The 13,873-nt window shown below is 42.4% G+C and overlaps 1 protein-coding gene across 4 annotated transcripts in view; it reads left to right on the top strand.

The window, feature by feature from the left end:
• Window positions 1-7,749, top strand: part of CBL (Cbl proto-oncogene) — a 75,836-nt gene extending 68,087 nt beyond the window's left edge. For 2 of the 4 annotated variants that reach the window (XM_045556286.1, XM_045556289.1), the window contains 4 exons: window positions 2,992-3,108; window positions 3,457-3,554; window positions 4,250-4,432; window positions 5,414-5,882. In XM_045556286.1, the coding sequence (XP_045412242.1) occupies window positions 2,992-3,108; window positions 3,457-3,554; window positions 4,250-4,432; window positions 5,414-5,709 (694 nt within the window). In that variant the 3' untranslated portion in view covers window positions 5,710-5,882. Of the gene's footprint in view, window positions 1-1,784; window positions 2,102-2,991; window positions 3,109-3,456; window positions 3,555-4,249; window positions 4,433-5,413; window positions 5,883-5,903 lie in introns of those variants that run through there. The other 2 variants (XM_045556288.1, XM_045556290.1) reach the window with 2 other exon arrangements.
• Window positions 7,750-13,873: the final 6,124 nt, after the last annotated feature.

Below are 13,873 nucleotides of genomic sequence, written 5' to 3'. Positions count from 1 at the left end.
TGTCTGTATTTTCCTTTCTTTATTCTCTATGTACTTTAATCTGAATAGTTTCTATTATATTCCAGTTCCTTAATCTTCTTTTGGTGTTTCTCACCTGTCCTATATCCATCTATTGAGTTTTTATTTTTAGGTACAGAAACTCCTCAGCTTATAGGGCTGCATCCCAATACATGTGTTAAAAAGTGTGTTTTTGACTCATGATATTTTCAGTTTACAATGGGTTTATCCAGACGTAAAGCCATCGTAAGTGGAGGATTATACCGAATACATACTGCTTTTGTACCATGAAGTCAAAAAATTGTAAGCTGGAAACTGACTGTATTGTGTTTTTAAGTTTTAGAGTTTCTGTGTGATTCTAAAAATTTGTTGATTCCAGTTCTCTAATAAAATTCTCCATTCTCCTTTTTTATTAAACATACAAATTATAATTATTTTAAAGGCTATATCTAATAACTCCCACTCTGCCTCTAGCTTGGCAAGACAACCAAAATAATCTGTTCAGCTTCTCAGTTACTACTTTTTGTTCAGTTTCTCAGAAACTGGCCCCATACATGGATAGTTCAGAGATTAGCAATAGTTCTAGGGAAATTTGCAGGCAGAATTTCAGGCCTACTTCTCTGCTGTTCCTTCTAGAATTTTTGGCCCCTTGCACTTTAGCTGTCATGGTACCTTAAAATTCTAGTCCATTTTCTGTTATTACAACTGAATACTTGAGATTAGGTAATTCATGAAGAAATTACTTAGCTCACAGTTCTGAAGGCTGGGCAGTCCAGGAGCATGGTGCCAGCGTCCAGTGAGGGCCTTCCTGTTGCATCATAACATGGCGGGAGGTGTCATATGGTAAAGAGGGCAAAAGCATGCCTGCTCAAGTCTCCCTTCTTCTTTTAAAGCCACTGGTCCAATCATGGGGGCCCCACATTGATGACTTTATCTAATCCTAATTACCTTGCAAAGGCCCCACCTCCAAATACCAGCAACATATAAATTTGGGGATTAAGTTTCCAACACATAAAATTTGGGGGACACATTCAAACCATAGCACTCTCCCCCAGCCCAAGTTCAGAACCCCTAATATGGGGCTCAATTAATGTATTCTTTTTTATGACCCATTTCTCTTTACAAAAGTAATTCATGGTAATTAAAGAAAATTTAGAAAATGTAGATAAGCAACACTGAAGAAATAAACATCATCTATAATCTTACTACCTAGAATCATACAGTTGTTACCAATTTGATACATGTTCATTGCCATTCTTTCTTGTATGAAATCATATTGTTGATGCTGTTTTTCACTAGGAATATCTTGAAAATCTTTGCATGTTATTATATATTCTACCACAGTGATTTTCAGATTATTTCAAATGATTGTAAAACAGTGTAACTTAGTTAGATGGAACCCCAGTTTGTCACATAGGTGAGAACAGACCGATTGTGGTAGAAGCGGCCTCTGGGGTCCTGTTTGGAAGCTCAAAAGCACTGAGGGACATAGTTGACTCCAGATGTATTGCTGTATGTGTGGTTCAAAGTTTATTTATTTGGTACACTATTCAATATTTAGGCTGTTGCCTATTTTTTCAGTGTTATAATAATGCTATAGTGAATATTCTTGATTGTTTTCTTGGAGAAAATTCTTAGAAATGGAATTTCTTTGGTTAAGTACTTTTGTTGAATTACCTGCCAGAAAAGTTGTATTAGTTTCTTATTTCTACAGCTATATGAGAGAGTACCCATTTACTTCCTTACACTTTTACTGATACTTGATGTTTTTCTTTTTTTTTCCTTAGTATGGATCGTTCCCCCCACCAACATTTTATTGTGAAAAATTGCAAATACAGAGTAAATGTGAAAGAATTTTATAGCAAACATCATACACTAACCACCTGGATTCTACTATTAGCATTTTATGCTTATGTTATCACGTTTATCTGTACTTCTTTCTGATGAATCTCAAAGCAACCTGTACATACTAATATGCTTCTGCCTCAGAAATTCAACATGCATTGCACAGATCTTAGTGAATATTTGCTGAATTTTAACAAAGCATACAAATGGGTACTTTTTCAATGATAAAACTAATAAAAAAATCGCAAGCGAGATTATAGGGGACTATCATGTTCTATGTTAAGTTTCTGTAGCACTTAAGTGTTTTATGGTAAACATATGTTATTTTATAATTAGGAAAACTAAATATTAAATAAACATAGATAAATGCAAGACATTTGTTGTAGTATATCTAAGTATGCAAAAAAAGTTTGAAGAGGATGAGAGGAAAAACACTCATAAATTCACACTCCAAGAAACAATTCTGTGTATGTATGTTTTTCTTATACAGTTGGTTGGGGTTTTTTTTGTTGTTGTTGTTCTTTGTCTCATTTCAGGGGCTGGGTTAGCAGAAGTTATGTTTCAAAAGCTTCTGGGTGAAAGTTTATGTATGAGTATAATGGCAATATCCCTGAAGTGGGAGTCAGAAGATCTGGAATCTAGGCTCAGAATTGATGCTAACTTCACTCTATCTCTATTTTAGATTTTTCTTATATAAAATGAGGAATTTGAGAAAACTCTTGACAAGCTATGTATTCCTTTAAGCCATAAGTAGATTTTAAAATTGAAATATACATATCTATCATATTTTCAGAAAGCTACCTGCTGTTTGTTATTTCATAGCTATTGGGGGAAAAACTGGGGTACTGGCTCTAGGACTGGAACTCTGTAATGAAACGTATTTGGGGCTTGGGACTATCTGGTATCGGTACCCATCCCAGTTAACACATCTCAAGCATAACGGCCACACCTTTGTCATCTGAAAGTGAAATTTTTGGTTAGTGTGCTTTTTACTAATGACCTAAGTCAGCAGAAATAGTAGTTCCCTAGGTGGCCTGTATTTTGCTCTGTCAGATTTGAGTTGTGTCTGTTTTGAAGCCACTTACTTCATACTTAAAAGTTTTACAGCTTGTTAATTCTTTTTTCTTGTTTTTATTCTTCATCTTCCAGACCTCTTCCTGTGCCAAAACTGCCGCCTGGGGAGCAGTGTGAGAATGAGGAGGACACAGAGTATATGACTCCCTCCTCTAGGCCCCTCCGGCCTCCTGACACAACCCAGAGTTCACGGTAGGTTCCCAACACTCTGTTTTGGGCCAAATAACCTTTATGTGGGTAGTTCAGTTGACATCCCTCACCTGCTTGGCTTGCTACCTGCACATAGTGTTATTCAGCCAGATTGAAGCAGAAAGGTAGATCTTGCTCCCAATGTTTAAGCCCCTCATAGCTGTAAGCAGTTTCACTTACGTTTTCTCCGCATCACAGTAACCTCAAATACACATCTATAACTCATCACAAGAGTCAATGTCAGGACATTTATTAGTGATACTGGCAAAAGGAGAAGATGAGTCTTAATGAGTTTGCAGATAACAGAGTTCTGTTCCTGAAGATCATTATGGCACTTTCCTTCCGGTTCAGAGCATGTGATTGTGACCAGCAGATTGATAGCTGTACATATGAAGCAATGTATAATATTCAGTCCCAGGCACCACCCATCACCGAGAACAGCACCTCTGGTAAGTAGTCACTCTACCACCTTAAAAATTGTGGATATGCCATAGGAATGAGCCTGTAATATTTGGCTAATGAGGTAGCTTGATCTAAGCAGAAAATTCTTTTTAATAATCTTTGGCAAAATATAAGTGATCCATGGACAGTAAAGCCCCCTCCTGTCTTTTAATTTCTGTTCACACAGCTAGTTCCTTTTGTACTTTTCAGTCTTTCCAGGGCCTGGAGAGATTTCTGTTGTATGGCCTGGACCTGCAGTGCTGGCATCTTCCTCTTATTCTCATTGCATTGATGAAATTCTTTTGTGTGGGGGTGGTAAACACTCAATTCCCATGTTAACTGGCTTACCAAGTTGGAAGTTCAGGAAACTTGCACTCACAGGAGCCTTTGCTGATCATCCGAGGTGAAATGTATCTAGAAGTGTTGGATGAATGCTATAACATGGCATTTGAGTCTTTGGCATCAGTGGCTATTAACCTTGGCAGGATAACCTTTGATATGTTCAAAAAAAAGAGCTGCAGGATTGGTACAGATTTTATTCCTGTTTCTTGTATCTCTATCCACACACAGTAGACATTCAGTAACTGTTAAATGAAGTAAATGATTATATACATGTAGGAATAAATGGATACCCCTATATTGACGTGTGTTAGAAGATGAAGTGTGTCAGAAGAGGAAGATAACTTTGCAAACTTTTCTCCAGGTGAAGGGAATTTGGCTGCAGCCCATGCCAGCACTGGCCCTGAGGAATCAGAAAATGAGGATGATGGGTATGATGTCCCTAAGCCACCTGTGCCGGCAGTGCTGGCTCGCCGCACTCTCTCAGATATCTCTAATGCCAGCTCCTCCTTTGGCTGGTTGTCTCTGGATGGTGATCCCACAACAAGTGAGTCTGGGGTTTGTCCTGAGTGGCTGTGTGTCTCCTAATTTACAACGAAACAGAGATGACCTTCCCTGCTAACAATAAGTCCATAGGTGGAAGTAGTAGAATAAATATTATGTGTAAAGGGGAGGAAAGTCCCCAATTAGGAAGTTAAATTAGTCAAACTCTTCAGGGTTTTGCAGACTTAGAAATGAGGTTGTTACTTCAACTATATGGCTCCTTCTGTGCTTGGGGTGGGTAGGATTTATAGCTCTTCTGAGTGTGCCTATGACAGTGGCAATTAAGCTTGAGGGTTCAGAACATGCATTCCTTTTTCCTGGGCCCCATCCCATTGGAAAGGAGGCTTGCTGGCTCTGGAACGCATGCTGCATGGGCCTGGAGCCAGCTCGAATTGGGCCTTGACTACTGGGAGCTATGTTCTCCTTGCACCTGTGGCTGCCTGGTAGCGAAGCAGCCAGAGTTGCTGTCACTTTGGAAATTGAAGACAGCTTTCAGGACAGCTGGTGAAAAAGATATGCAGCATCCCGTTGCCCAAATGGGTGGTGATCCCCACCCAACCTTGGCTAATGTTCTTCACTACAACTTAGGCTTATTTCTGTCTTTTTCCTTATTTGTAGAAAGCAAAGTTTAGTATCTTCCCTGGTCCCTTCAGAATTTTTTTTTTAATAATCCAGACAATTATGTGTGTGGAAACTTGTTAAGTGCAAAGCATGATGCAGATGTTATGTGCTTGTGAAACCAATGGTTATTGTTAGTAGAACAGATGCATGTTATATTTAGAAGGTTGCTCCTACTGTGATAAGGAGGGGAGGCTATATCCTAAACCCTTGAACCTGTAAAACCTGGCCTTGTGACTGAAGAGCACATGCACCCAGTTGACGGGAGGTCGATAACATCTTGATATTAGCACATTGTTATTATTACTGCCATTAAATGAGGATTTCACCCCAGATTTGCAAATATTTTCTTTCTTATTTCTTCTAGACTTCACTGAGGGCTCCCAAGTTCCCGAGAGGCCCCCTAAACCTTTCCCTCGGAGAATCAACTCTGAACGGAAAGCAGGGAGCTGTCAGCAGGGTGGTGGCGCTGCTGCCTCTGCCGCCGTCGCTGCTGCTGCCTCGCCACAGCTCTCCAGTGAGATCGAGAACCTCATGAGTCAGGGCTACTCCTACCAGGACATTCAGAAAGCTTTGGTCATTGCCCACAACAACATCGAGATGGCCAAAAACATCCTCCGGGAATTTGTTTCAATTTCTTCTCCTGCCCACGTAGCCACCTAGCACACTACCTCCTGCTGCAGCTTTAGCGGACCGGTGAGCTGGGAGCTCTTATGTAGCACCTGGAAGGGCAGGGGTTCCTTTGGAGACTTCACAGTGAAGTCTTGCCCTCTCTGTGGGATATCACATCTGTGGTTCCAAGATTTCAAAGCAATGGAATGAAAATGGAGCAGCTAGTACGTTTTATTATTTTATAGGTCTTGAGAGTGCATTTGAGGGTGTCCTTCAGTCCCCACTGAGAGAAGGTATGGATTTTGTTACATGGTTGTCTACCTGGGGAACAGTCCAGAAAGCCGTAGAATAAGTATTGTGCTGTAAATCCTAATTGAGGACTTAAGACTTTCTGGGTTAAAGATGTGGCCATGTGTCTGTCTATCTGCCTGTGGTTGTGTGTGTCCTTGTGATTATAGGATTAACCTGCTGTGTGTGTTAATCCCAGGCAGGGAATTAGCACAAGAGGTTTAGGAAGGAATCTTTTAAAGACTTCCATCTACTGTGGTATTATGCCCAACCCTAGTGTGTGTTACAACTTCAACACTCCCCTTTGGCTTAGATTATCCTGTGCATAGCTAAAGTCTTATATTTTTAGAACACCCTCCCTCTGTTCTTTCCCCTAATCAGCTCCTTCCTCCTCCTCTTCCTCCTTGGGTGTTCTGTCATTGGCAGTGGGCTTGCTATGACCAGCCTTACTGAGGCTAAGGAGCTTATGGGATGTTCTTTATTATGTGTGATGTGTTGGTTTGTTTGGTAGATAGGTGGGAGGAAAAGTACTGTTGCTGTATTGTTATAGTCATGTTTGATACTAGGAGCTAACACTGGTCACTCCAAAGCGCTGTTTCTGTAGAACATTGAATTTGTCAAGATGTTTTAATTATCCTAATTACATAATGCCTGATTTGAGATAGAGGCCTTCAAATACATTCCATGCCCTCCCCAGAAAATAGTCTGTGGGAGTATGTTGCCTTGGTGCCAGGTATGTGTTCTGATGTAGGTCATGAGTCTTTCTACTTAATGGGAAGGGAAGAACATTTGTTTCCAGGATGACTTTCTGGCCCAAATACCATGAAGTTTTTTGGAAGCTTCATTCACATGCTATTTAAATGCACAAAACAGATAGTAAGGATTTATCTATTCATTTTTTTCTTCCCAGCAAATTAATTTTAGTGTATAGGGTGTCTTCCTTTGAAAATGAGCCAGGTTAGATTTTGAGAAATGATTTTTTTCCTTGTCCTTTATGGAATAGGGATAACACCCATGGTAACACAGCATTTTGCTGGTAATTAGCACCTTTCCTACATTGGTGCCACCCAGTGACTTGGTTTTCTTTTGTGCCTGTGGCTTTGAGGACGTAATGCCTCTTTCCTCCTTTACTTCCCCTTTCGTCTTCACCGTAGGTCCTGTATGCTCTCTTTAATTACTGTGTTCTTCACGGTAGTTAGACATCATTCAGTGAGTAAATTACTTCACTGTAGTCAAAGACAGTATGGGAAAAGGCTGGCATTTTGTGTAATTGCAAGTTCATAAAGAAGATTTAGAGTCCAGTTTGGAGAACCGATCAGTCAGTTACTTTAGATACTAATAAACGGTCCATTGAGTTTGGTTAGTTCTCTGTCCAGAGCCTTTTGCTGACTTCCCTAGCAGTGTGTAACCTTCCTCCACGTCAGAAGCAAGCCTGCCCGTTGATAAATCTGCCTTCCTCAGAATCTAAATCATGCTTTCATCTTCAGATCCAGACAGAAATTGACAACACTCCCCTACCCCAGCCCCATCAGTTTTCTTTCTAGTCGTGTCATCTTTGGAGTTTCAACGTGTTCTGACTCCTCTCTTGGCATTCAGCTACTCCTAGATCTTTTGGTTTCATCCTCCAGCTTCAGAGCCATTCATATTCCCAGAGTAGACAGTACAGGACTTCGCATTTATTTGCCATGGATACCTGGTGTCTCCTCTACAGGCAGAAAGCAGCATAACTGGCCAGGCGAGGTGGCTTACGTGAGCCTGTAATCCCAACACTTTGGGAGGCTGAGGTAGGAGGATCGCTTGAGGCCAGGAGTTCAAGACCAGCCTGGGTAACATAGTGGAGCCCATCTCTACAGAAAATAAAAACATTACCTGAGCCTGTAGTTCCAGCTACTAGGCAGGCATGACTGAGGCGGGAGAATTGCTTAAACCCAGGAGTTGGAGGTTGCATTGAGCTGTGGGTTGCAACACCGCTGCACTCCAGCCCAGGCAACAGAGTGAGATCCTGTCTCTTTAAAAAAAAAAGAAAAGAAAACCGAAGAACCCACCATCAGGTGCGGAGGTCCTGGGTTGAGGTGGAGTGAGGACAGGGGGAAGTGACAGTGAGTAGGAAACAGTTGACTATCATCTACTTCTAAAAGCCTGTATGTATAGGGTTTCATTTGAGGTGACATTCAGTTTTGCACTTTATCTAAATATTGAAGGCCTAGGCAAAGAATTAGGAAAAAATGGCAACAGTTTCCAGACCTATGCATGTTATAATTTTTCTTTCTCTGCAGATGTTGCCCATAAGCTGAAGATCTATCAACAAGACAAAGCACTGGCTGCATATCTTTTGCCTTTTCAGTGCATCCAAATCTTCCGTGGAGATTATTGCCCATACTGTGTAGGCTAAAGGCAGTTTCATCTTTTCCTTTCCTTTCCTGAGTACCTGGTGGCTCTTGGAGTCAGCCCTGAAACTGAGGTTCCATTTCCTGGTGTTGGGCATGTTCATGGGTGATGGACTTAGGCATTGGTTTGTCAGATGTGTATCTGTGGGCATTCAAGGTTTTGGACCATTTCATGAGGGTCTTTCCTTTGACTGGATGCTCTGAGGACACACCTGGGTCCATGCCTGAGATTGCCAGGGAAGCCTTAGGAAGGTTTTGACGTAGCTGTTGTTTTGAGGATATTCTCAAAAGTTTACATTTTCCTTTGACTAAGGCATCAATAACCAATTCTTTATTCTCCATTTGTATGACAATTTTCAATTCTTTGGCTCTGCTCTGAATTTAACCAAAATTGCCCTTTCATGAATAGGCTTTATTTTGAGTTTTGCCATTTTGGGTAAACCCTTTACCCCTCCTAATTACAAATGATTGATAAGGTCAAAAAACACACTTTGGATGTTCTCCTTTTTCTTCTATTCATCAGGCATGTTATTCAGCCCCATTTCCTGCTTTCCCTGTCTTCCTGGGTTGCGTTACACAGCCTGCCTGCCTTATCACAAAGTGGCACCCAGGACTGAACTTTGCCAGCTGCCCCTCCCATTCACCTTCCACTGAAGTAAAGGGTTCTTAAAGTGGAAGAAACCTGTGGGCTCTACGATATACCTCCCTGTAGTTAAATAATAGGCCAGGCAGTTTATCATCTCAGCATGTATGTGTTCATATTTGTGTATTAATAAATAGCAATCTCTACCTGTGGATGACCATTCTCTTCTACTAGCCCTCTCTTCCCTCTAGCCCTCACTCTACGTAATCTGCCACTCTTCTGTTCTCTTTCTCTTTTTTTATTTCAATTTTTTAATTTTTTAATTTTGTTTTTAGAGACAAGGTCTCACCATGTTGCCCAGGCTGGATTCAAACCACCTGGGTTCAAGTGATCCTTCTGCCTCAGCCTCCCAAGTAGTTGGGACTACAGGCACATGCTACTGTGTTCTCTTTCTCTCCCTACAGACTCTCATCACTAGGGCCCAAGGTGTGGGATAGTACTTATTAGTATCATTTAGCAGTTTTGTGGGTTAAAAAAAATGGGGGGGGGTTTGCTGTTCTTCATACTTAAAATATTTGTTTCCTCTATAGAAATGTAATATGTGTTTTATGGTCCAAACAGCAAACTTACATATGAGTTTTTGTAACAAAACTTTGTAAAAACTAGGGACCAGTTATATATTCCTTTTAAGATCTAGTCCTTTTTGTAGGTGATCGGCAGTGGTGTTAATGCAGAGTATTTTCCTACCTCACATCATGAAAATTAAGAAGGTTATAGACCTTCTTTGCAAACTATAAGTCTCCCTTCTTGCCATTGGCCTTTCAGACCCTGGAATGACACTGTCCTGTTGAATAACAGCATTCTGGCTGTTGGCCTGGCTGTAACAGTTTGTTCGTTCAGCAAATGTTTATGAGTGGTTACCATGTGCCAGAAACGTTAGCTGTGTTCTTCCCTGCCACCACACTGTAGTTTACTAATGCTGGGGGATTGTACTTGGGCTGTCTTAGCATTTGCATTTGACCATAAAATAACTCTTCCCAATAAGATTGTGCGATTTCTATTCACAGCTCTTTTTTGTAGACTTACCTTTCCTTATAGAGCTGTCCTCACTAGAATCAGGCCAAGACTCTCCTGTTAACCCCTATTATCTTCCTGTAGCTTTGATGGTGTCTGGGAGATTCCTTGGTGTAAGTAAGGCTCATGGGTGCCCGCCATTGTTATGTATCTCAGTGGAATCTGTTCAGTGGGTTGAGGGGTTGGTTGGCTCAAGAATTGCACAGTAGGGCATTAAATGTAGCCATGCGTCTGCCCACAGTCCCTTTTCCAGTTGAGTGCCTTCCTTGATCTTTTTACTGAGCTACTTGTGTCCCTGATCCCCCATGTTTTGGGCAGCTTTCCTTACTGCCTTTCTGGGACCTGTCACCATCTCCCTTACTATTTGGAATTTGTTTTCCAATCCTTCAACAAACTTCGCAGCTAATTCTGTGTTTCAGAAGGGCTGGAGGTGTGGGGGAGGGGTGTGCCTTTGGGTCCTGATCTTTCATCAGTTGTTTGGTCTTCCAAGAGCCAGACAGTAATAGAGATTGAACTCGGTTCTCTAGCTGTCTTTACCTCCCAGAGTGGGGAGCTTAGAGACCCTAAAGCATAGTGTCAACCTATCATTCTACTAGACTTTAAAGCTTTAGAAGTTCAATCTAAAGTATTCTACTAACTCAGCATAAGCCAGTACTGTTCCTACTTGATCTCAGTCTATTCTAGCAATCTTTCTTTAAGAATGCATATAACCACTTAATGCACAGAAAAGGATGAAAGAAGGTTGAGGTTGTGTTTTTGGCTGTCCTGGTTACGGATCCTTTGGATACAAGAATCAGAAATGTTAAAGCTAAAAAAAGGTGAGGGATGGGGAGGAGTCAAGGATGCAGGGTATCTCATGGCACCCAAGATGGGAAGTACGGGTGGTTCTTGCGTGGAGCTGAAACTGCAAAATTCTGTGCTTTTCTGTTCTCCTGCTTTACAGCCTGTTTATCAGCACGTGTGGTCCCAAAATAAGCACCCTGATCCTCAGGTCCACACGACCTTCCAACTTTGGGGATTACCATGAACAGATGGCCATTTCTGGTTCATGGTTCATGGTTCATGTTCTTAAGAAAGAAAACACTCAGCCCAGCACGTTGGTCAGGTGTCCTCCCCGACCGGTTGGCCTTACCAAGGAACACAGAGACATGACAGGCACAGTGTGGGCAGCAGCGGCTCCTTCAGCTGGGGGAGGGGGAATTTCTCAGAGAAGAAAATAGAGACTCCATAGATCCCCTCAAAAGACTTCTACTCTAGAAGTAAAGCTGCTATTGTCCTGCTTTTTTGAGAGTGGAAAGTCAGGCATGGGAGTGTGTCTGAGACATTGAGGAAATTCTTATTCCATATTTTTCTTCCCATTACCAGTCTTGGCATCCAAGATTTCTTACCTCCCTCTTTAGGACCAGTCTGTCCTGTTCTGGAGCAAGTCTGCTCCTGGGTGGCATTCCTTAGCCTCCATTCAACCTCAGGTCTTTAGCCTTCTTTTGTGTTCTTTAGAGAGCAGAATCTAATAACGGATTCCACTGTAGCCACTGCCCACATGCTTCTGGCCTCTCTTCAGGTTTTAATGCTGAAAATATATTCATTCTGTGGGCTTGTGGCCCGTCTCCTCCATGCCCTCCTCCTCGCCCTCTCATTTGTCCCTTCCTATGTGAGGAGAGCTCTGCAGTAATGTTCTTAGACGAGCCTTCCTGGGTACCTCAGAAACTACTTTGCCAGAGCTAGTAAGGATATACAATAGTTGGGGCAGTTGCCAGGATAGAAATTAAATGTAGATTTCCATTTAGAGTAGAGTTTTTACTCAGAACTAAACAAGATACCTGTGTCTTTCCTGGCCAATTGATTTCATTTTAGTCCTTTACTAAAACTTTCATTCTTTTATTTTTTGGTTTTTTAAAAACAACACTTCTGCTTGCCTAAATCTTTTATATTTCTCTCATCCTAGATCCTGTGTTGAGTTGTAAGGCGTTTCATACTGCCTTACTTAAAACTTTTTTAAAACTACTAGTCATTTGATACACACAGAAGTAACCTAATAATCCAAAGATGCACATTGAGGCACACGAGGGAGGGTGGGTCGTCTGACTTGCATTGGATATTCTAGTCTAGGCTCCCGAATTAAGGAGCAGAGGGACAGCAGTGCCATGTGCCTTCACAGTGTCCCAGGAAATCTAGGTTGGTTCCAAGGGGAGGTACCAGTGTGTTTCTAGGTTCTGGGAAGTAGCACAAGAGTAAGAGATGGGAAGACAGGGATGGGAGTGCAAGCCCTGTGCATTCATTCAGAGTCTGATGCAAACAGCGTCAAAGGGCCAGCTGTTGACTAACAGACTCACAGGTGTTTGGCGATCTTGCTGCCCCTTCCCTACTACAGTGCTTGAGAAAAATGTGGCTGACCACTCCCTGTGTTTGTGCAGAGCAAAGGCCTAAGCCAACCTCAGATCTCCTGCTGTTTGGGCAGCAGAACAGATCAGAGTTCTGATTGCCTAGCCGCATATCTCGACGCAGTCCCAAAAATGAGTGAGAGAGGCCCTCCACATTGCTTCTCACAAGTTCTCCTTCAACTCCTGAACCAGACGGGAGGCCAGAGAGGAGGATTGCTCAATATGTGCTGTGTGCAACTCCTTAGGCCTTGCACCATTTCCATGCTCTGGCCCAAAAGTGGGGTGTGCTGGGTGCCAATGTGTCAGCTACCTCTGACCCTGTTATGGGTGAGGGTAGCCATGCTCATGGGTGTCGTAAAACTTAAAAGGCAGAGAACTACTTCTGAGTCCATAGGCCACGTGCTTTCTTCCATGGCCTCTCTCCTGCTGTCGGGGTGAGTGGGCTGCAGGGCCCCTGAGAGTGGGTGCCTCCTGACCCACCCTGCTCAGCCCCTGTCTAGGCCTTGGAAGAAAAGCCTGACTTCCTGCTGAAACACGTGGTAGGGGCATGGCAGCTATGAGGTACCTCCTACATCTGCTTTCTGGCTGTGGTGACTCGGGATTTTTAACCTTATATATCTTTTTCCTTTATTCAAAACAAAACAATTTTTAGCACACTGAAAAAAAAAAAAGCCAAATGTTTTGTGCCTTTCTAAGGCAGCGCTGTATCCCAGGCTGCATTTTAGGACTTAATATGGAAATACCAGAGTCTGAGCTCCTCTACCTTGAGTGTCATTGGTCCCTAGAGTCTAGAGGACAGGCAGGAGTGCTCTCTGTGACTGGAGAGGTGGCACGCAGGTACAGTGTGTCAGTGGTCCCTTTTCCCTGCCATGATGCTTCATTGAAAGAAGGAAGCATTGTACCCTGGGTTCACTGGGTTGTTCCAGTCAGAAGGTTAGTTATCACATTGACTGCTTTGTCTCCTGCGAGAAGAGACAGATGTTCCCCGGTTTCCAGGTAGACTCTGGACCATTCCAGCCTCCTGATCATATTAATTACCCAGCTGCATGGAGAAGTGTAGGATGGACTCCCTGAGAAGGGGAGGCTGTTCCTTTGTTTGTCTTCTTTTTGCTGGATCCTGCACTGTCTAGACCTCCTGCCTCCTTTCAGCAGACATGGCTTTCCTTTCACTTGAAGGCTTCAGACTTAAAGCATTAAGCAGCTAGTGCCCTCTGCAGGGTCTGGTTTTCCCCAGGGAAGGGCAGCAAGGAGCACATACCAGAAGCCTGTCCTCAGTGTTGTGACCGTGGTAGGTTTTAGCAAAAAAGAAAAAAAAGTTTTCTATATAATGACATTTTACTTGTCTCTTACCCTTTCCTCAGTTTTCCCCTGCCTTTAACTAATTAAAGACTTGGGCGAGAGAAACAATTCTTTTTAAAGTCCTCCTTATTCAAGATTTTGACATTCTTGGCCTGGGTGGGGCTGGAGAGAACTTGATGCTTTCTCCAGAATGAAGAGTCCTA

The sequence above is a fragment of the Lemur catta genome, chromosome 7 (genome assembly GCF_020740605.2).
Source record: "Lemur catta isolate mLemCat1 chromosome 7, mLemCat1.pri, whole genome shotgun sequence".
NCBI classification, from domain to species: domain Eukaryota; kingdom Metazoa; phylum Chordata; class Mammalia; order Primates; family Lemuridae; genus Lemur; species Lemur catta.
Note: the sequence above shows the minus strand (reverse complement) of the source record. Positions and strands in the feature narration are given on the sequence as shown.